Source organism: Venturia canescens, chromosome 2 (genome assembly GCF_019457755.1).
Source record: "Venturia canescens isolate UGA chromosome 2, ASM1945775v1, whole genome shotgun sequence".
NCBI lineage: Eukaryota > Metazoa > Arthropoda > Insecta > Hymenoptera > Ichneumonidae > Venturia > Venturia canescens.
The window spans coordinates 19,668,954-19,689,939 of record NC_057422.1 but is presented as its reverse complement, the minus strand read 5'-3'; the positions used below and the strand labels follow the sequence as shown (position 1 = coordinate 19,689,939).

Sequence of the window (20,986 nt, the reverse complement as noted above, 5' to 3'; positions counted from 1 at the left end):
ACAACCGGAAGTGAAGGGCAACGACGAGGCGGTTGAAAGCTCCGCGGGGCCGGCCAATAATATTGAAGCACAGGTTCGTTCGCCCCGGGGTATCGCAAGTTGGCAAATAGTGCAAGTCGCGTTTCTCGCCTAGATTGTTTTCCTCTCTCTATCTCGTTTCGCTCGGCATTCGATATAGGACGAAGAGTCAAGAGGCAGAGTGTTTTATCGCGGTCGCGGGAGGTTGGGAGGGTTTATAAAGCTTGGCTGGGCGTGTGACGGGGTCGTTGCGACGTCACACGTAACCGGAGTCTCTCCGCAAAGGCGTAACCAATTCCATCCAAGTCGCAGTTCCATGCAGGGGCACCCTTGACTTATATTTTTACGTTTTCGAGAAGAGTAAAAGGGGGGGAGCGACGTTGTTGAAAGAAAAAAAGTGATGTTGCAACGCTTTCGAAAAAATTCGCTTTCGAGTCGAATGGAGTTTTTCATCGAACATCGACATAAAAAAAGGCTTCATAAATGATCGACACAGAAGTGTGAAAACACCTATGAATAGTCACAGAAATAACGGAGCTTGAGCCGAAGAAGCACTCCGAATCGAAAAGTGCGTTGAAAAGTACGGAAACGAATGACCAGGAACGAGAAAAATTTGCAAAATTTTAATCCTGAGCTTAAAAATGTTCGACGGTGGTCCAGTCTCTTCCCATCAGCGCGCAATAACGCTTATTACGAGATGCAATTCGAGATAGAAATCGGTTGTTGCTGAACAAAATCCACTGTTCAGAAGCCACGCCTCTGCGCTGAGAGATTCGAAAAACAGGTTCTTCTGCAATAAAAAAAACGTTGAAGAATAAGAAAACGAGAAAATTTATGATCATGAAAAATGATAAAAGAAAAGTCGAATGCTGTCATCTCGGTGAGGGAGAGCGAGATGAAGCGAGAGACAGAGAAAGAGAGAGGAAGGAAGAGAGGGAAGAAAGAAGAAAACGCGAGAGCCCCCGGCAAACCGTTTTAGTCGAATTCGAGCGGGTAGTAAGGGCGCTATTTTGAGGTGGCTCGCACTAAATATGGTCAGAGATGGGCGCGTCAGTGCTTTGCACGATGGAACCAAGCAGCCCCTGCTTTTTAACTATGGTGGGGGAAAATAAGAGGCGGTGGGGGGAGAAGCACCGAAAGTTACTTAGACAAGTTCACCTCTATGACTTGGACAGTTGGTTCCCCGTAACCATCTCGTACCATCCACTTAGAAACCAATCTTAATCATGGTAAGTATGGCTTTTCTCCTTCGAAAAATCAAGAAGAAGCGGAAAGGGGAAAAACTGTCGGGAATAATAACGGGATGTGCGCGGAAAAAGACTCGAAAACGGCACGAAAGCAACAAACTATTCGATCGTAGCCTCTCTGGGCCATTTATGCAATTTCTCGCGCGACCATGTGTTCCTCGTCTGACAATAAAACACAATTTTCGTACTGTGACCGCGCGAGGGCAAAACATAATGTCAAGTGGTGAAAATGATCGAGGAAAAATGCCACCGAAACTTTACGATTATTACGAATATACACGTGTGCTCCCATGGAAGTTAAAAAACAAGTGCCTATTGTGACGTCCGAGTGGAGGAATATGAAAAGTGCCCCGGTACTCGGCGATACGTCAGACGCTTTGGGATTTTATAGCAAACCAGAAAATGATGCAAACATTTTCTTCGAAATTTTCAAAGGATTCGTAGACTCCATCGCTCATTTTTCTGCAAACTTCCGATTACTCGAGAAACATGTCTCTCAACGTGTCTGTAAACATTTGAATTCCCAAAACACGAAATCGTTGGAACACTCGGAATAGAGTTCGATAAAAGCCATTTTCTATCGTAATTATTGCTCCGCATAACAATGCCAGTCTGTTCTCCAATTTTTTATACAGAATTACTGGTTCGGAGACATTTTTCTTTCTACTGTCACACGAAAAGCAAGGAAAAGTGACCGAATCGTGCTTCGAATAAAAGTTGTAAAATCAAAATAATAATGGCGAAGTTCGAAAATTGAAAATATGGGAAAAACGAAGCACTCGAAAAATGACGATGTATTCTACTGTCATTCTTCTATGAAAATATAAAATGAGTACTTGTCATTGTGAAAAGAGTAAAGCCCATTGATCTTACTTGATTGGACGAGTACATTCAAGTTTCGAGTTTTTCAATAGCACATTTCTCTCTCAAAGATGTAAAAATCAAAATAGAAATGACGTTAAAAAAGGTTGGTAAAAAGATCGAATAGCTTGGCACGACTTTAAATCTGGGAGTCCCGCCTGAAAAATAATCTATTTGCGTATAAAAATGATTTTCAAGGCAACTATGATTATTAAGAATCGTTTAATGAAAGATAAAAGTAAGGAAATTGTTAAATTTGGCACGATGGGGACGACGGAATGAGAAAGGCGTTAGTCAGGAGAGGTTATAATTTTCGATCGCGTTAATTGATAGGCGTATTATGAGGGAATATATAAAAATATCCGGGAGCAGAAAAGACGGAGAGACAGGGAGCGAGGCGCGTTACGTAATGTCGGTAACTCGAGAGCGGTGCTGAGACCGATGGGCGCGAAGGGGATCGGCGGTCTATATGCGTCTCGCGCCGGTGCAAAATAGGTTTATACATCGACACTCGGGCAAGCGGGGAGAGCGCGGGCCTGTTTTTCTATAATTAGAATCATCTGCGGAAAATACTCCTCACCAATTTCCGCGAGGGCCTCTCTCACTCGATATAAACTCGACGATGCTTGACTTATTCTTGTTTTCATCGGTGAACGCCTCGGTTCCCTTTTTTGTGGCGTCGAGGACAAATATCTCGGGATTCAGGCAATATTGGCTGATCAATTTTCCGAGTCGGCCTTCAGATTCAATTGAACTTTTCCTTCGTTTCGTCGACGACTGTTCTTACGATGGTTAGTCGGCGATTTGTTCTTTTTCGGCCATTTCCAAGGCGAATGGGGCCGGGCCCGTCCAAAATTTCGATACTTTTTCTCTTTCTCTGCTTCCAGTCCAAACGGACTCTGCTAATTGTTGTCAACTTTCTCATTTTTCCATTCATTTTTCAGGCGGATAAGGAGAAGAAGAAGAAGCCCAAGAAGAAGGAGGAGGCCGCAGCTGCCCCTGCTCCTGAACCTGAACCTGAACCTGCACCAGCACCCGAACCAGCCAAGTCGAAGACTCAGACTCCTGAATCTCGCTCCGAAAGAGCGAGCAGTCGCGGTAGCCGAAAGGCTAAACGCTCTGGTTCCAGTGTCTTCTCTATGTTCTCACAGAAACAGGTCGCCGAATTCAAAGAGGTGTGTCTTTGTACCTGTAAGATTAAACGAGACAAAATTATTAATACAACAGAGAATTTAGACAGCTCCGAATGTATTCTTGAAAGAATAAAATTCATTCTTAAAATATTGAATGCACCAAAATTAAAGCATCAAGAATGTGAGGAATGATCATTAGACAATTGATATCAAATAATAATCAAATGGAGTAAATAAGATCAAAAAGAATCTCGATGAAATGAGTAATGGTGAAAACCCTGTTGGGATCTGTGTGAAACAGGCCTTCCAGCTGATGGACCACGACAAGGACGGCGTTATTGGCAAAGAGGATCTTCGTCAGACGTTCGACTCGGTTGGTCGTTTAGCGACGGACAAGGAATTAGACGAGATGATCGGGGAGGTTCCCGGACCAATAAACTTCACGCAGTTGCTCACTCTGTTCGCGGCTCGCATGTCGGGAGGTTCGTAAGAGACATATCCAGCTTGTACCCTACTCGTAACGGTAGGGTGCACGCGGATGTGTAGAAAGCGTTAGAGTCATGGTGCCAATGCCGATACGGGAATAAAGTCGAAAAACAATCTATGAAAGAGCAAACAAAACATTCCGAAAGAATTTAAATCTGAAAAATAGACTTGCAATCGATGAGCAAGAGTAACGGTTGAAAAAGTACTGCATTGGAGGTAAATTCGTGTCGATTTCAGATGTCAAATCTCTCCGTGTAGTAACACATGAAAAAAATATCCAAATTGGTTTAATCCGTGTCCCGGTTGTTGAATGTTAAATCATCGTGTCCAAATTTCTCATGTGCAACACATTTATGTTCAGTGTCATCCTGTCGATGTAAACCTTGTGACAAACCAAACCAAAAACACACGAAAATATTATTGTTCACAGCCCATCATCCAAAATTGTCATGATCTCGGTATGTACTCGCATTTTTCGTGTCTCTAATGAAATGTCGCGAACGTTCGTTCTTAAATAACTGGTGAGAGAAAATCCATTGTCAAAATTCCATTTGTTCTTTACGTTTAATCGTGCAAAGATCCTGAAAAATCATGAAAACGTGTTAATTCATCCGTCGTGTGTGTGCGAACGTGTTTCGCCCCACCCTGGCCCACCTCTAAGTGTTTTTCCTATACTTCTGTGTGCACCTTACCGTTTCCAAGATACTCACTATGCCCCGTTGGCATGGTTACAGCAGGATCGGATGAGGACGACGTAATCATCAACGCCTTCAGCACCTTCGACGTCAACGGAAAAATTGACGGCAAAAGGTACGGTATAACGAAGCCATCTACGAAGTTCATCGAGGGTAACCTGGACTCGGGATCCTCGGTGCTTGTGATGCGTCAGCCCATATTCATCGTACGATCTAAGACTGAGATTCATTCTGCTGAATATTATGACTGAAGCACCATATTTTCAAAGAAATCCAACTTTTCCACTTCCTTTCCGTTCAACAACCACGTATATTCTGTGAAAGAAAAGAATTTTTATAATCATTAAAGTTGCATCAGTATTATTTGAAGAAAAAAATTATCTAACAATCTTTTGGAACGGCGACCAACAAATATGTTTTCATAAAGTTTCTCCGCTTGTTAAAAGAGACAAAAAAATTCTCAAACAATAATGAGTATCTGGTACTCCAGAATACTGCAGAAAATCCGAAGCAAAATGCTGTCAGAGTAGCAGAATTAAACTCGAATTATGATGAATTCGTAATAATTATAAATTGGTGTTTACCTTTCAAGACTGAAGCACGCACTTACCACCTACGGTGAAAAATTCACGGCGAAGGAAGTTACCGAAGCCTTCGACAATATGTACATTGATGACAAGGGAATGATCGACACCCCCAGCCTTATCGCCATGTTGACCGGAAAGGGAGAAGATGATGACGAATAAACGGCTGGCCCCGCATCGTTAAAAAAATCAAGCACGTACACACACAAGCACACAGCACACATTTACACGCAAAAAAACATTGACACGTGAACATTCGGACACAACACACAATACATATGTACACGAACACACAAATAATGTATCATTACAAGCATCGTCTCGTTTTAACGGCAGGCCCGCTTGTGCCATGTAAACTCACAGAACATCGAAACGCAAAATACCCCTCAAAACATAATTGTACAGCGAAGGACAATAAACTATTAATTTAAGCGTTAATCACCCATCGATGAGACTACGAACGCGGAAACTGTGAGACCGAAAGAAAAAATAAGAAAATATTAAACAAACTGCAACGGGTACATCTCTATTCGTGTTATACATATATATTATATATATGCATATGTATATCTATTTAGCGATTCAGCGTGTACTCCACCTCAGATTATCATTTCCTCACTTTTTTTTCGTAATAATATAAGCGGGCCTACCGTCAATGGAGGTTCCGCAATCCTTACACTATCGTTCATATAATAAAAGTATTTAAAAACTATGTTCCTCTCTATTTTTTTCACCACTTCCTGGATTTATTTATTCGCGTTTATTTATCATCGTTTCACTTGTGTACTTTGTGATTTACAGTATATTACGGCTCAATAATGTTATCAGGGAGTTGAACCTCGTTCGTATTATTGTCGAGACCTGAGATCACATATCCAAAGTCGAAGTAGGGACTCAAGACAAGTACCTTTATGAAATGAGTTCTTTTACTTACGTTACTTTTTTTCTATAGTATTCATTCAAATTCGATCTTGTCACTATAGATTTTCTTGGCGTCCATTGAAGCTTATGATTTTTTTCACTTTTAAGATTTCTGCAAGAGATGCTCCAAAATAAATGGATCTTCTCAGTCCAGCAAAAAATTTCCTTCAACGAACATGCTCGGCGTATTTTGAAAAATGGTCCGCTTATGACAGCATCATTACGACTTCATCGGTTATGAATCATTTCATTATATTTTTCTGAAATTCTTTGTTTTTTTTAAATAATCGACATTACGCATGAAAAATTCGAATGTAAACACAATGTAGATAACAATCATTTATGCTGTTACCTCCTAATAGTCAATTACACAGAAGCTGAAATTTTTTTTCTCGATCATTGAAGCTGACAATAACTTTATATAAATTTTGGCAGAACACCAGAAGAGCGAATCTACCCGTGAGATTAACGTTGATGCATGATTTTGAGCCGATTGCGAAATTCTTATAACAAATGAATTGATAGTACGTAACAGGGTATTCGTTATTTTCTCAGAATTTTTGGAATCTCCGCTTTTTTCACTGAATTTTTTAATAAAATACGTATTTCTCTTAAAACTTATTTGCGATACGTATTTATCTAATTACGTAATAACAACAAACTTTATATATAATTTAATGTTGTTGGAAGTTGGCTGAGGAATTTCTTTTTTCGTTTTTTATTTTTTTTACGTTTTCTTCTGCCGTTCGCCGAAAATAAAGCTGCCCACCCGCACATTTGTACTGCCGACCTCAATCTAATAATAGAAAAAATATTGAAATTATTCTGCTCCCTCACGGACGAAGTTTTTTTTGTATAAAAAAAATGGGAATAAATAAATTTTCAGTGCCGGAAAACGTTTTAAGAAATGCTTGACGATAGAGGAACATTTGACGTGCGTAAGAAAATATGAAATTATAGCCATCTATATGAGAATAAGTATATGCACGGACAGAAATAATTTGTAGTACGATTTGATCCGTTTTGAAAGTTCTAGTGGAAATGAAAAAAAATTACGTATTATTGTCGATTTCTGAAAAACCAAACACTTACTGCATGCTCGTAGTCGCTCGACATTCCCATAGAAATTTCAACGTTTTTCATCTCCAACCCCAAAGCTTTGCACACATTTTCTCTACAATCTTTCAATGTAATGAAGTCAGGATTTGGCCCATTCGCAAGGTCGTAACCGTAAGCGCCGATCGTCATCAAGCCCATAAAATTTAGATTTTTACAGTTTTCTATAATATGTTTAACCACCGTTGAAGTTTCTTCGATTTCACAGCCCTGCTTTTCTGTAAAAATAAATAATTGTACATGATTTCTGTAAAAACAATGAATTGTAAAAATAATTGATTGTACGCTCACCTCACGTATATTCGTGAGATGATTCACCAATTTTAGTACATTCTTTTATCATTGAAGTTATTCATCAATGTATAGAAAAATGATACAACATTGAACAAATAGATAATGAAAAATAAACGGAATGATTACAAAAAAAAGAACAATTACAACATAACAAAACAAAATGAATATATGCACACCGGTAAATGACAGTACTTGAAACGAATTCCCGTTAAAGGTGCAAGAACAATAAATTCAGCAACAACAAAAATCGTACACAATTGAGAAATGGAATTGGAGCATTTTAAAAATAAAGGGAAAACCTAAGAGTAATAGGGGAAAAAAGAATAGTGGAAACTCCAAAATGGAATTTGACTCTGATAAGTAAGCAGTTCAATACAAGGCATCCAACGTATGAAGTCCATTTTTATTTCCATGAAATTTATTGGAATATTTCCAAGTAACAGATTTTTCTGGAAACTGTTTTTTGTATTAATTTGATATAATAACTTGTATGATTGACAGAATTTTCAAACTATCGGCAATAGAAAAATGAATGGTGGATGTTGACCCAAACCAAAAAAGATTGAACTTACCTTCCTCTTTGCTTGTATTTACTTGTACCATTACATTGAGCTTAGCATCTTGATCGCTTCTCAATTTCTCCCAAGAATTATCAACAGCGGTTGCTAGTTTTTCACTGTCGATTGTCTCGATCAAATACAAATTGGGTACTTTGAGAATTTTGTTGACTTTGTTGCGTTGCAAATGACCGATGAAATGCCACCGAATATCTTTGCATTTTTCGAAAATATCAGTGTTGTTAGCTTTTTCAATTAATTCGTTGACATAATTTTCCCCGAAATTACGTTGACCGGCCTCGTAAGCAGCTATCAATAATTCCGGTGGTTTTGTCTTACTTACAGCAACCAAACGTGGTTGAAAGTATTGGAGTTCCTGTCAATTTGAATCTCTCATGAAAGGTGTCCAATACACATTTGTGATTTTGTTTTTATAATACAGTGAGAAAAAAAAATTATGCATCATAGTGAACTGTTTCTGATTGTTATTACAATAACTGCAAAGAAAAATACCTGTGGACGTTTTGCAGCTGCGATTGCGATTCTTTCTCTTACGACATTCAAATTAGCAGCGATTTCTGCCATTTTCGGAACTAGAATTCTGAGATTCATAGAATTGTGGAATAATTTCTGGATAATAGTGTTCTCAATGACATTGCTCCGTATCACGGGTATTAACTGATAACAACCTCGATTTTTATTTGTCTGTCACAATTGGGATGTTTACTTCTGAACGATTTTTTTTTATGCAGCTCCTCGTGGGTATGAATGAAGATAAATATGAATTGAGCAGACGCAATGAAAATTTTCCATTCTGTCAAGATTCTGCAGTAACGGTGGAGTAAAATTATAAAATCCGAATCTGTAAACTCGACCGAGTCGCGTACATTTTGACATTTTTCTATGGTTCACATATCGGTCACCCTAAAAAAGCGCCGCGTTTGAAAAACCATAGAACGACAACAATGCAATCTTGTCTGTTTATCATCGAACTTTCCATGTTCATCTCGCTCATGTATTCACTTGCTTCTTCTAATCTAATAGTATTTTATCTATTTGCATTCCCCCTTGTCGATCCGTGGTTTCGAATTATCTTGTCAAAAATTCGGTGGCAGTGTTATCAAGTCAGATAAAGACCAATCAGTGATAAAATTCTCAGTGGCGCAGAGTAATGACATAGAGATAACATTTTATTATTTGTTATATTGCGCTTTGTCTCTATTGCGGCCGGTATAATTTTATGACCTCATAGGGCAAAAACAATAGAACATGTCCACACAGACAAAGGTAGTGATTGTGGGTGCCGGCGTCGCCGGAATTGCAGCGGCCTGTCGATTGATCGAGGAAGGTTTTAAAAATATAATTATTCTGGAAGCAAAAAATCGGATTGGCGGTAGAATTCATACCGTGGATTTTGGTAAGTTCGAACCAAAATTTTGAAATAGTCTATAATGCAGAAAATTCAATCAAAATTTGCAAAGAATTTTTGTTCATCGGAAAAATCAGGTGTAAACGTTTAATAATTAAGTGATGTAAACGAGACGAGTTTGGCTTATTTTCTGTGGAATAGATTTCAAAAAGTATTTGAAAATAAATCATATAAATTTCTCAACCTAAACTGTTTTCCTCTGTAAATGTTCGAATTTTGTGTCGTAATAAAAATCTCAAGTCGTCCAGAACTCCTTTTGTTGTCAATAACAAAAATCTCTAAAAATTACATTTTTTTGGCTAAAATGGCCATTAACAAAATTTTAAAGACTCTGAATGATCAGTTCTCAAGTACTGTTTTTGGAAAGAATTCAAAAAAGGAATGAAATAGAATGATAAAAAATTGAGTCAAATACTCCAGAAATTGAACAAATTAAATACACAGGGGACAATTATGGTCTGATGATATTTGTTGAACATTTCCTCGACTATGAATAAATAATTGTATTATTGCAATAAATATACTTGACATAAAAGTACCTGCAGTTTTGGGACTGTAGATCATAATAAAAGGAGATTTGAAACAATGCATTTTGTATGCATCGTTTCATAAATGCATAAAAATATTGTATGCATAAAAAACTTGTATGCATTGAGAAATTTATTTTGTGCTCATGACTTTTCCATAGTAATATCAATTTTCTTGTTGAATAGAATTTACAATAAAAATTGGAACAAATAATGAAATAAGTATGAAATTTATTCAGCTGATAATGTTGTGGATCTGGGTGCCCAGTGGGTTCATGGAGAGAGTCAAAACATTGGGTACAATCTTGCATCACCCCATGGTTTGCTGGAATCTTCACACAATCTCAATGACTTTGAAAAACATTCTTTTGTCAATTCAAAAGGAGAATTGATTCCAGCGGAGCAAGCAAGTAAAGTATGGAAGTTGTACTACGAAATATCAGATAAAGCATCGGAGGAATTGAGAAACAGGAATGGATCTTACGGAGAATATTTCGTTGAAGAGTGAGTAATTCCATAATTATTATTAACGAGTTGACCAGTGATGAAATGAATATGCTATCAATTATAATATTTTCAATTGTATATCACCATTCAAAAATTTTCCCTTCATCTTCATCAAATGTTAGTGTAAAGAGTTTTTTTTTCTGAATTATTATTTATGTTTGCTGTAAATTAATAAATCTAGCTGAAAACTTATGCTCTACATTATGGAGCGTATTCTATTCAAATCATATTCTATGCTTACTGTTTTCATCCGGGCAATAAATTCTGTCTCTGTAATGAATTTAAAATCATACTGAACCAAATTATATCAATGCAACTCGTACAGGATTCTGGACAAGCATCACTGTGGAGAGTCAATTGGTACCTGTTTTTTTTTTATTCAATCAATACTTTATTAATAACTAAAAAGTCAGATTTTCCTTAACAATATATTCTCTGTGAAAGCTTCGATATCTGCTTCTCGGAACCATGCTTGAAGTATTGGATGTAAATCCGATTTGAGCACAGTTGATACCTCACTTTCCGGCACTATGCATCTTGAATATAGGAATAATACATTATTTTCTCAATGTTTCATTAATTTGCACAAATTTGATTTTTCTATAAATGCTTCTTCAATATTAGTAAAATTTGGGAAATGATCAAAAAAATTAGAATTGAACACACCTGACTCTATTGTTACAACAACTATTTTTTGCGTACTCAAATCGCATCAGGGAATAAATGTATTTCAAATATTTTGTGTCTAGACATCTATTTTCTAGCTCGATGTCTGGTTGTTGATTCAAACTTTTGACATATCCACTGGTCAATATTGGAACGATGTAGTTCACCTGTAGAATTAATTGTAAATTATCAAATCACGTTTTCTACACTTTTGATTCAAATTTATTTATTATACCCACTTGTTTGAAACAATCATCAACAAATTCCTCTGCTCTGCTGTATACGTATTTTTCTTGTTCTTCGAGAATGACGACACCAATTTTTGGTTCTGTTGCTCTGAATATTTTGGCTATATTTTTTGCTACAATTGCTCCATCATGCGCGTAAGTCAGCATAACTATACTCCCATAATATGGTGAAGACTGATAATGAAGATCAGGTAATAATTAATTATCGTTTGCACTTTAATTGAAATTTGCATTTTGCATTTTTGAAGGTATTTTCATAAAACAATAAACCTACATACTTTCTTCATTTTGTGAGTCTCAGAATTTGGAGATGCCTCAGAGCTATTCCCACATCCATAGGATCTCGTTTGTAATTCTTCCTTTGTATGTATCATAGGACTCAGAACCATCGGCGCTCTAGGAATATATTTTGGTTTCTGTACGTCTGAAATCAACCATCATGAATGATAAATTGTATTTCTGATCCATATAACACTTTCATCTGTAAATATTTACCATTAGTGTCGTCCTTTAAATCCAAACATTCAATGAATTTACTCATGTTCTCGTGTATCCTGTTGACAATATCCAATCTCCCAATTTTCTGTAGAGCCACTATAATTTTGTCGAGTGTGGCTTCGGGCCATTGTATGTATGCGAGCAAGACGTAATAAGTAGGATCTTGCAGTCCTTTGAAATTGTAATCTATGCACTTTTGCCATTAAAAAATATTAATAATGCACGCATTGACCGATTATGATCACCATAGTTTTTCATTTCTGCACTTTTACAGTATTTATTTTTGCAATAATTTTTTACAAAATTGTTTTGGAACCACCAGTTTGCAAATATTTATTTCTGACGAGAATATAATCACATGTATACCGACCATCTAAGATTATTCAAGAATATCAGAAATTCATAGAATTCCAAAGAACTCATTTAATGTAAAATATTTTTGTTTATCCACTTTAACATAAAATTATTGAATTCTGTTATTTTATCAAACATTGATGGATATCCACTTTCTCCTTATCCATTTCCAATTACTCTGCTTACATTCGTGTACAATTATTGTATTCAATTATTCAGTATATAAAAATAGAGCGAATATAATTTTATTGAGCTCACTTGTATTTGTTCCAAGGAAAGACCCAATTGTGCACCGAATTCTTTCCAGCCGCTATACAATTTTCCATTAGCAGTCGCACTAAGCAACAAACACAATTGATGAAGCACCAATTTGCCCTCTTTTTCAAAGAGGAAAGCAGCATGAATATTAGCAGCGAAGCGTTGAGAAATGAGAGCTAAAGTATCCAGATTTGGTGGGCCATCTACTTCATTTCTCAATTTTTCCAAAACAGGATCTACATTTCTGTAAACAAACAAAAATGAACAGAATACTTCACATTCATCAGCCAATACATCGGTATAACAATGTATATTGGTATAAAAAAATGCTTTGAATCGCATTTACCTTTTCAACGCCATGATGAACAGAAAATCAGTGAATTAATAAATTGAGCAATTTTCCACAATCATCACTTTGTATCAATTCAACAGTACGTTTTGCGTTCTGACCTTTCACGCGTATGAGTTCCGTCTCACGAGCGCCATCGAAACGAATCCCCTCCACACATATTCTCAAGGCCCACGACTAATGACTCATATCAAAATTAACCACATGTTTATCACGCTTCCTCGTCACCGCGAGAATTTCGAAATCGACAAATATTTTCATCCTACTTACTTCAAACGTTTGTTTCTTTTTTATTTCTACAGGTATTACAAACATTACAAAACTGATCCATTCACCGATGAATCCAGAGCTGAGGAAATTTTGGAGTGGATTCACCGATTCGATAATTCGATACAATGCAGTGATAATTGGTACGACGTCTCTGCAAAAGGAATTACAGAATACAAGTCGTGCGATGGAGATCTACTTTTAAACTGGAAAAATAGGGGCTATAAAACTATTTTCGATTTACTAATGGTAATCTCGCCTGACTTATACGAATGAATAGTTTATTCCACATATGTTTATATGGAACAGACGTTAGTTGATCGATAGAGTTGACGCCTCCGTTGCATCAATTAATTCAATAAATTCGGCAATACGAATTCGATATTCTCGCGCCTATTTTCATTCATATCAAAAAGTTAAAAAATTTCAGCTGCGTAAATTTTGTGGTAGGATATTCAGATAAAAATAATATGGAACATCTTTTTACATTACAACAGACGATTATTAATCGACAAAAAAAGAAAGTTTTTTTTATTGATAATAAAACTGCTTCCCAATAAAATGCTCCTTTTATGTTTTCAGCGCAAATTTCCAAACTCTCAGAAGGCATTGCCACTAATGGACAAAATAGAGTTTGGAAAAGAAGTTTCTTCCATCGACTATAGTTCAGGCTCCGAAGTAATCGTGAAAACAATCGAGGGTCAACAATTTTCTGCCGCTCACGTTATATTCACAGCGTCACTAGGATTTCTCAAAGAGCAACATTCCAAAATTTTCATTCCACCGTTACCTCAAAAAAAGCAACTTTCCATAAAGGTACGTTTGAAAGAAATGGCCAACCTGAGACCGCTGAAAAATCCTTATCTGATTTTGGAATTTACTTTCGTGGAACACCAACAAACGAACAGGGTTTGAGCATCGGCGTCGTTGCTAAAATATTTCTCGAATTTCCGCATCGATGGTGGCCCGAAAATTCTGCTGGTTTTGGCATGCTCTGGTCCAGAGAAGATAAACTTGACTTTATAGCTACAAATGGGCAAGTACGTGCATGAGGCTAGGAAAATTTGAACACAATTATTTTCAATGGAATAAGCAATCTAGTAATACAAACACATTTGTTGTTAGAACAAAAGCTGGTTGTGCGATTTGTTCCAATTTTTCACGGTTGACTATCAACCCAGAATACTCTGCGGGTGGCTTGTAGGCCAATCAGCCAGAGACATGGAACTGTTGCCCGAAGAATCCGTTAAAAACGACGTCTACGAATTGTTGGAAAAATTTTTGGGGAAAACGTATAATATACCAAGGCCAGATCATATAGTTCGGTAAATTTCTTTTCCCAAAGATTAAAAATTGTTTATCTGTTCAACCTATAGAAAATACTCTTAGCACGCGTGAAAACCTACGATAAATAGAGAAAAATCACTTTTTCTATAGATTGTTTGCTTCTTTGCATTTTAAGTGATCGTGGGTTAATTATTCTTACTTTTTTCTAGAACAAAATGGTACTCGGATCGACATTTTCGTGGATGTTATAGTTATAGAAGTATGGCTGCTGAAAAACTCGATGTTTGGGCAAAAGATTTGGCTCAACCTATACTCGATGCAAATATAAAGCCGGTACGTATTTCAATTATGAGATTAATCGATTATCGGTTCGATCCATGTTATAGAAATTTGCGAAAATATGTGAATGACATTTTTTCTTTTTTTGAAAATAGACACTTCTTTTCGCTGGTGAAGCTACACACGATAAATATTATTCAACGGTACATGGCGCAATTGAAACTGGCTATCGTGAGGCGGACAGAATTCTGAATTATTACAGGTACAAGATGAATATTTTTTTGAAAATGAATGCATTCATTGAGTTAGAAATATTATGTAAGGAAATCGTAGCGAAAGATCATATTGAATTGAGAGTTTCTGAGTTACGTAGTACTTCGAGATTTTATTGCGGCGTTTTACCGTCAATATATCATTATAAAAAATTGATTTTTTTCATATTTTTTCCTGCAATTTTTCCAGAATTTACTTTCTGAAAAGCGAGATAATTCAAATTTTATAATCCTTTTTGCTTCGATTATCCTTACTCTGAACTATACTTTTTATTCGTTCACAAACATCACCTTGAAAGATCAATTGGATCAACAGATGCGAGCTTCGTTAAATTCATTGTTCGTGATACTAAAGTGTTGTCGTATTCTCAGACAAACAAAAAAAAATGAAAAATCGTGCCTGAATTGATTTGCATGGTTTGTTTCTTCTAATTCTTAGGCAATTAAAGTCCCATCTCTAACCAAAGACCACAAGCTTCGTTGTGAATGGAGGACGGTAAAGTCAACATACTTTTTATATCGTAAAAAGTAGCAATGAAAGTAATTTTTATTTTTTCACATGAAATTATTGTATATTATGCTGTTAAACAGTAAAGAAAAAAGTGTGAACAGATTTGAGTAAAACTCACATTTTGGCTTTGTTCGATTTTTTTACCTTGATGAATTTTGAATCAATGGCACGAGTGGACTGAAAAAAAACATGTTTAAGAATTATCAAACTTTAGTATTTATTCATTCAAAATTTCAAAAATCGAACTTTTTGAAGCAAAAGTTCGTCAGGTAATTTCAAAAAATCGAAAAATAAAAGAGATTATATTTTTATAGCTATTAGTGGATAAATACATTTGTCAATAACTGCTTTCCATGATCGATTGTCCGGATCTTATGTTCGGTATCCTTAATTAACTTATGAATGACTTACGAGTCCGATCACGAAGAGCTACAATTGAATGATTAAGGCAGGTGGCCAAGAGTTGCGATATACCAAAGAAAATGGATTTCACAAGAGAATTGGACAGCTCTTCGTACGAAAAAACAAGACTCGTTATTATTGGAGCCGGGATCGCTGGATTGGCAGCTGCTAAAACCTTGGAAGACTCCAATTTCAAAGACTATTTGCTGCTCGAAGGTGAACCGAATGTTTTTTTTTCGAATACCCCAATGCTATCGTATTCAACAAGAGCCATGAGCGAATTTTGGAAACTCGATTGATATAACTGGAAACATTGTCACTGAGTTTGTTTCTTCAGCTAAACGTGTCAGTCCAATTTCATGATAATGTTTCAAAGTTGGCTTTAGTTTTTTGAACCTTGGTAAAACGAGTGGAAATGGTTCGTTAAAATTATTCATTAGAATGTTTGGTCGGTTTAAGACATTCAAACATTCGAGTGATACATCAAATTTTATCAAGTACATTTTCAAAAAGATTCGCTTTGATCCTGATCCTTTCTAAATTTTTTAAACATAATTCTTCAGCGTTTTAACTGTACTATTTTTATTCAATCAGTTGAATCTTTTTTTTTAGCACAAGATCAAATTGGAGGGAGAATATGTTCGATTGAGTGGAACAACAATTGGGTAGAAGCTGGAGCACAATTTTTACACGGTGATCAAAGCGCTTTGGGGACACTAGCAAAAGAACACAAACTTTTGTCAGAGACGGAATCGACCGAGGGGCAAGGGATTTTTGTATGCGACGATGGCACCTCGATAGATCAACGTCTTGTGGATGAAATTGACGATCTCGTGTGCGACACTCTCGAAAATTGCGAAAAGTACGCTTACCGAGATACTGAGCTCGAGAGTTTAGATAATATTGGCAAAGTTCTGCGGAAAAACATGCTCACATATCTTAGATCGAAAAACGAAACTCCTATAATTAGACGCATTCAGGAAGAGATTTTCGATTGGATGGTTAAATTTCTTATGATCGACAATTCATGCTCTACGCTCGATGATCTATCTACGAAATATTGGGGAAAATTTCGAGTAAGTTGGCTATTGTTTAAAAAATAAATCGCCGTTACAATTCAACAAAATAGGTACCGAATTCGTAGTTTTATCACAAATTTTGAGGTCTTTTCCATTTCTAAAAACCAATACTTTCATTTTCTTTTAATTCATACATTTGATGGGCTACAAAGATCCAAGAACTTTTTCTAAAATAATGTCATTTTTTATTTCAGTTCGTTGGAGGCCCCGAACATCTTGTATTCGAAAAGGGTTACTGTTCGCTTACAAATCTTTTAGCAGAGAGGCTAGATCGCAGAAATTTGCGTTTAAACAGTGCAGTAGAAAATATAGAATGGCAGAGAGATCTAAAAGATGAAAATCTGAGCCCAGTCGTACTTTCGCTCAACAATAAAAAGCGTATCATAGCAGACTGCGTTATAGTAACGAGTTCATTGGGATATCTTAAGGAGAATCATCGAAAAATGTTTCTCCCGGTCTTACCGTTTGAACATTTCCAAGCAATCGAATCGTTGGGTTTTGGTTTGATAAACAAAATTTTCCTCGACTTCGGGAAGCCTTGGTGGGAAACTGACACGAAAGGAATCCAAATGCTTCGCTCGAGGAATAACGATCACGAAATAAATTATAAAACCGAGGACAGATTGTCCTCTTCGTGGATATGGGATTTGACTGGTTTCGACGTTCTCCCAAACCACGATGCAGTCCTCCTCGGTTGGGTAGGAGGACAGGGCGCTTCTATCGTCGAAAAACTGACCGAAAATGAAGTTGCTAACGATTGTCTCTATGCTCTGAAAACTTTTCTCAAAAGAGACAACATTCCTCATCCTAAAAGATGCATAAGGACGAGATGGAACGCCAATAAATATGTCAGAGGCGCTTATAGTCATATCCCTGCTTGTTGTGATGAGCCCAAGATAACGCCAGCAACGTTAGCTGCACCAATTTATCGTACGCGCAAAAACGACGACCGGCCGAAGGTGAGAGAAATTTTGCTTCATTCAAATGAACACCTCATTTCCACTCTGACTTATTGTTTTTTAACGTTTCATTTAAACTCCACTTACTTACATTTTTATGATTGCAGCAAGTGCCCGTTCTCATGTTTGCTGGCGAAGCTACACACGAACATTTTTACTCCACAACCCACGGAGCTTATGACACCGGTAAAACGCAAGCCCTGAATTTTTTACACCATCACATCCCGGAATAAACCACGTCGAATTTCCTTCTCTCGTTATTTTCTATTCAACGAGATTTTATATTTAATTCCTATCTTAACGCGCTCATCAAAGACTTAAGAAAGTTTTAAATAAAGAAAGTAAATGTAGCGATTCTAAATAGGAGTTTGTAATTTTCTAAACGTTATTTTTGGAAGGGGTAGATGTGGAGAAGGGGGAATATCCGGTCGACAAACAGCACGATTTGTCGTATCACTTGTTTTTAATTTTTGTGTTGGTAAGTTTGGATCAATCTGTCAGCTTCTCGCCACCCCGTACTAACTGCCCCGTTGACCGTTCCATATTGGGACAAAGAAGTTGCCTCACCGGCGAACAAAACGCGCTGAAAAAACATTCGAGAATTGAAAAATTGTTGAATAAAAAAAATAGTCGTATTCGATTTAAATCTAATAGAACATTCAGGGCCTGAAATTAATATCCCGGTGATGAACTATTTTGGACGTGGAATCTTGAATTCATAAAGGATTTTTCTGTTTTAAATCCTACGGAGATTGAAATATATTGGTGAACCGATGAATGATTTGACTTACGGGTTTTCCGTGCTCCATTATTGGTTCTTCGAGTTGAGCTGCGGTTGCACCAGATTCATAAGTTTTGGGACTTCGATAGCTGTAAGTACCTCTGAAGTGTTTGTTCGAGTACCATTGGGTCCTGAGAAGAATATTGCTTCATAATAAAATACTTTTGATACAACCGAGAAAATGTTTAACCAAGTTTTACCTTAAAATTGCAGACGGTTCGGTGAGATTGAAAGTTTTTCCTAAAAATTGATGAAGCATTTCTTTCATTCCACTAAAAATATCTTCTTCCGGTACATTTTCCATTTCTCGGGCATGGGGGCCTGAGAGCCAGCCGCACAGCAAGCCTGGTTTATGTTCAACATTGACGACTATAGGAAGGCCCAACAGCCATGATTTTTTGGGCTGCAAATGTAAGGAACAAAAAACTGATTATGGAATGATTTCAGACAGTGGAGTTGGAAATTTGAAAAATGGGTTCGTTATTTCGTTTACGCCAAATTTACTATTTCACAACAGAATATTCAATTCGTAAAAAATAAAATGGAAGTATGGATTTGGTACGAACGTCACTAGCAAATTTGTTTCTGTCCTCATCGGTCCAATAAAAATTGAACATCTGTAGTTCATCGATTTGGGGCCACCACGGTTCTGGATAGAACATATAAATTTTTGCGATATTTCCAAACTCCAGACCCTACAAAGCAACGTGTTTTCTCATCATTGTTATTTTATCACCAGCTCGTACTATCCTTGGGAAATGCACTGAGTTGCAATTAAATGAAAAAATCGATAATCAACGAACCTTAATCGCATTGACTTTGGTTTCCGGCAAGGGAGGATTGAAAAGTTTCTCATGATCAGCTTTCAAAACGCCAAGAGACGGAGTGACGATAACGTGATCAGCGACATACTCGTCACCGTTTTTAGTCACCACACGAACGGCTCCATCAGGATCGTTGTAATTGATTTTCGTCACTTCTGCATTGAGAACAGTCTTGTTTCGAAAGGGAAGTTCCTCATCAGGATTCGGATACTTTTTCTAGAAATGAACGGATCAATTCGATCGAGGGTGGATCATTATAAACGTGAAACGAGTTGGACTATTGTGAGGAATTCTTTCTGTGACCTACGAACCAACAAAATATCGATGAAGCTACTATAGGTTTTGTCTTTCCAGTTCCAAAGCTCGTAGTCTTTGTTCGTTTCCCAATGATCTATGGCGGATACGCTAAACCAATCGTCACCTGCATGATCAGCCATATCCGCAGTGCACAACATTTTTAATAGCGGGCCACGCTTTTCCACATCAATCTCTGGATGGGCCTCGAAAAATCCTTCCAATCTGCGATTGCGGTGCACTCGATTAATAAAAATAATTCTCCCGAGTGTGAAAACTTACGACTCCTTTGAACATACTCGTGTGTGTACCAACTTCCGATCGATCCATTTTTATACTCATCCGGCACTTCTATATCGGACAAATTGAAATAAAATTGTAGAAATTCGGCTGCTGCTTCTTCCGGCAATGCTGAACCCGATGAACTGTACACGCCAATGCTCGAGTCGTCTCCTGGCTTCTCAACCAGTCCGAGAGGCGAAACCAAATCGTAAGCGGCATTGTTCACAGCTCCCGTTACCCATTGACCACCAATGTCGACCATGAGCCCACCTTTGAAAAGTAATTATTCAATACTGGATTTTAGGAGAGATCACCCTTCATCCCCATCCTTTTATTAATTTTCAGACATTTATCCCCTCGATTCGTTATCACTCCTCACTTTATTTTCTTCCAATCCAAGCTAAATTCAGTTTTAGCTGACTTTTATTTTTCGGTTGGTCAGTAATCAAATATTTGAATCGACAATAACGAAATGTTTGAAACAAATGGGATTTCCGTTGATGATTCGTTGCAGCCCATAAACTATTAACATTTTATCAACCTCAATGACTTTTTCGATTTATTTTATCATAATTTTCTCTAATTTCATCGAAAAAGTATCTCTGCAATATTATCTATGACCAGGATGAATGTAACTTACAGAATTCTTTTCCATAGAGTCTGCCACCGATTCGATCTTCGGCTTCAAGGATGGTTAAATTGTTAAATCCATTTTCCAAAAGTCGGGTACCAGCCGCTAGGCCCGAAGGGCCGGACCCGATAATAATGATTCTTGGGGATTCTTCGGTTGCCTCGACTCCAAAGAGGCAACAAAGCAGAGCTGCGAGTGTTGCGGACCGGAGCATTTTCGAGCAGTGGCAATATTCAGATCTGAATGGATCTTATATAGTCGTAAATTGGAAGCAATCTCTATTGATAGTGCGTGAGGTCAAGCCAAAAAAACTAAAGGTTTTAAACTGAATCAACAAGCATGTTGAGATCAAGGAATTGTCGAATGTAAT

The 20,986-nt window shown here is 37.1% G+C and overlaps 5 protein-coding genes across 13 annotated transcripts; 2 read left to right on the top strand and 3 right to left on the bottom strand.

Annotated features, from left to right (window-relative positions):
* Window positions 1–1,091: 1,091 nt before the first annotated feature.
* On the top strand, window positions 1,092–5,736 carry Mlc2 (myosin light chain 2). 3 transcript variants are annotated; one of them, XM_043413359.1, is made up of 5 exons: window positions 1,092–1,247; window positions 3,071–3,301; window positions 3,561–3,741; window positions 4,483–4,555; window positions 5,033–5,736. In XM_043413359.1, exons 1-5 carry the CDS (start codon window positions 1,245–1,247, stop codon window positions 5,184–5,186), a joined length of 642 nt encoding a protein of 213 aa, XP_043269294.1. In that variant the 5' UTR covers window positions 1,092–1,244; the 3' UTR covers window positions 5,187–5,736. The 3 variants fall into 3 exon arrangements, with proteins under 3 accessions (XP_043269294.1, XP_043269291.1, XP_043269293.1); XM_043413356.1 differs by having other exon boundaries at window positions 4,480–4,555; XM_043413358.1 differs by lacking the exon at window positions 1,092–1,247 and adding an exon at window positions 2,783–2,917 and having other exon boundaries at window positions 4,480–4,555.
* Window positions 5,737–5,746: 10 nt separating this feature from the next.
* Window positions 5,747–8,682, bottom strand: LOC122407257 (pyridoxal phosphate homeostasis protein). Its single transcript, XM_043413354.1, has 4 exons — window positions 8,426–8,682; window positions 7,928–8,288; window positions 7,038–7,279; window positions 5,747–6,741 (listed from the first exon to the last, which is right to left on the bottom strand). Exons 1-4 carry the CDS (start codon window positions 8,522–8,524, stop codon window positions 6,673–6,675), a joined length of 771 nt encoding a protein of 256 aa, XP_043269289.1. The 5' UTR covers window positions 8,525–8,682; the 3' UTR covers window positions 5,747–6,672.
* Window positions 8,683–8,892: 210 nt separating this feature from the next.
* Window positions 8,893–18,165, top strand: LOC122407252 (spermine oxidase). 7 transcript variants are annotated; one of them, XR_006260173.1, is made up of 10 exons: window positions 8,893–9,329; window positions 10,108–10,372; window positions 13,051–13,264; window positions 13,598–13,831; window positions 13,924–14,055; window positions 14,141–14,340; window positions 14,512–14,635; window positions 14,737–14,843; window positions 15,293–15,393; window positions 15,813–15,917. XR_006260173.1 is itself a non-coding variant. In XM_043413346.1 (10 exons), the coding sequence occupies exons 1-9, from the start codon at window positions 9,182–9,184 to the stop codon at window positions 15,312–15,314; spliced, it is 1,446 nt and encodes a 481-aa protein (XP_043269281.1). In that variant the 5' UTR covers window positions 8,893–9,181; the 3' UTR covers window positions 15,315–15,349; window positions 15,817–15,965. The 7 variants fall into 7 exon arrangements, 6 of the variants coding, with proteins under 6 accessions (XP_043269281.1, XP_043269280.1, XP_043269279.1 ...); XM_043413346.1 differs by having other exon boundaries at window positions 15,293–15,349; window positions 15,817–15,965; XM_043413345.1 differs by having other exon boundaries at window positions 8,894–9,329; window positions 15,293–15,349; window positions 15,813–15,955.
* LOC122407254 (uncharacterized) lies at window positions 10,733–12,906 on the bottom strand. The gene is made up of 7 exons (XM_043413348.1): window positions 12,746–12,906; window positions 12,400–12,643; window positions 11,785–11,980; window positions 11,568–11,713; window positions 11,281–11,463; window positions 11,042–11,208; window positions 10,733–10,911 (listed from the first exon to the last, which is right to left on the bottom strand). The coding sequence occupies exons 1-7, from the start codon at window positions 12,757–12,759 to the stop codon at window positions 10,785–10,787; spliced, it is 1,077 nt and encodes a 358-aa protein (XP_043269283.1). The 5' UTR covers window positions 12,760–12,906; the 3' UTR covers window positions 10,733–10,784.
* On the bottom strand, window positions 18,153–20,849 carry LOC122407253 (spermine oxidase-like). Its single transcript, XM_043413347.1, has 8 exons — window positions 20,626–20,849; window positions 20,003–20,255; window positions 19,721–19,928; window positions 19,389–19,625; window positions 19,152–19,280; window positions 18,786–18,988; window positions 18,596–18,716; window positions 18,153–18,387 (listed from the first exon to the last, which is right to left on the bottom strand). Exons 1-8 carry the CDS (start codon window positions 20,828–20,830, stop codon window positions 18,268–18,270), a joined length of 1,476 nt encoding a protein of 491 aa, XP_043269282.1. The 5' UTR covers window positions 20,831–20,849; the 3' UTR covers window positions 18,153–18,267.
* Window positions 20,850–20,986: the final 137 nt, after the last annotated feature.

Bases quoted from the DNA above. Each gene is read 5' to 3' on its own strand.
- Mlc2 (XM_043413356.1), top strand. The intron at 3,302-3,560 runs GTGTGTCTTTGT...TGTGTGAAACAG, and splicing joins AGGTCGCCGAATTCAAAGAG to GCCTTCCAGCTGATGGACCA. The intron at 3,742-4,479 runs GTTCGTAAGAGA...GCATGGTTACAG, and splicing joins CGCGGCTCGCATGTCGGGAG to CAGGATCGGATGAGGACGAC.
- LOC122407257 (XM_043413354.1), bottom strand. From the start codon at position 8,524: ATGAATCTCAGAATTCTAGTTCCGAAAATGGCAGAAATCGCTGCTAAT. The intron at 8,289-8,425 runs GTATTTTTCTTT...TCAAATTGACAG, and splicing joins CAGCTGCAAAACGTCCACAG to GAACTCCAATACTTTCAACC. The intron at 6,742-7,037 runs GTAAGTGTTTGG...TTCTATTATTAG, and splicing joins CGAGCGACTACGAGCATGCA to ATTGAGGTCGGCAGTACAAA.
- LOC122407254 (XM_043413348.1), bottom strand. The intron at 11,714-11,784 runs GTAAATATTTAC...GGTTGATTTCAG, and splicing joins TTTAAAGGACGACACTAATG to ACGTACAGAAACCAAAATAT. The intron at 10,912-11,041 runs GTGTGTTCAATT...CCTATATTCAAG, and splicing joins TGTTGTAACAATAGAGTCAG to ATGCATAGTGCCGGAAAGTG.
- LOC122407252 (XM_043413341.1), top strand. From the start codon at position 15,847: ATGGATTTCACAAGAGAATTGGACAGCTCTTCGTACGAAAAAACAAGA. The intron at 15,983-16,378 runs GTGAACCGAATG...CTTTTTTTTTAG, and splicing joins AGACTATTTGCTGCTCGAAG to CACAAGATCAAATTGGAGGG. The intron at 16,843-17,039 runs GTAAGTTGGCTA...TTTTTATTTCAG, and splicing joins AATATTGGGGAAAATTTCGA to TTCGTTGGAGGCCCCGAACA.
- LOC122407253 (XM_043413347.1), bottom strand. From the start codon at position 20,830: ATGCTCCGGTCCGCAACACTCGCAGCTCTGCTTTGTTGCCTCTTTGGA. The intron at 19,929-20,002 runs GTATGTTCAAAG...CCGCAATCGCAG, and splicing joins GGAAGTTGGTACACACACGA to ATTGGAAGGATTTTTCGAGG. The intron at 18,989-19,151 runs GTTCGTACCAAA...TTACATTTGCAG, and splicing joins GAAACAAATTTGCTAGTGAC to CCCAAAAAATCATGGCTGTT.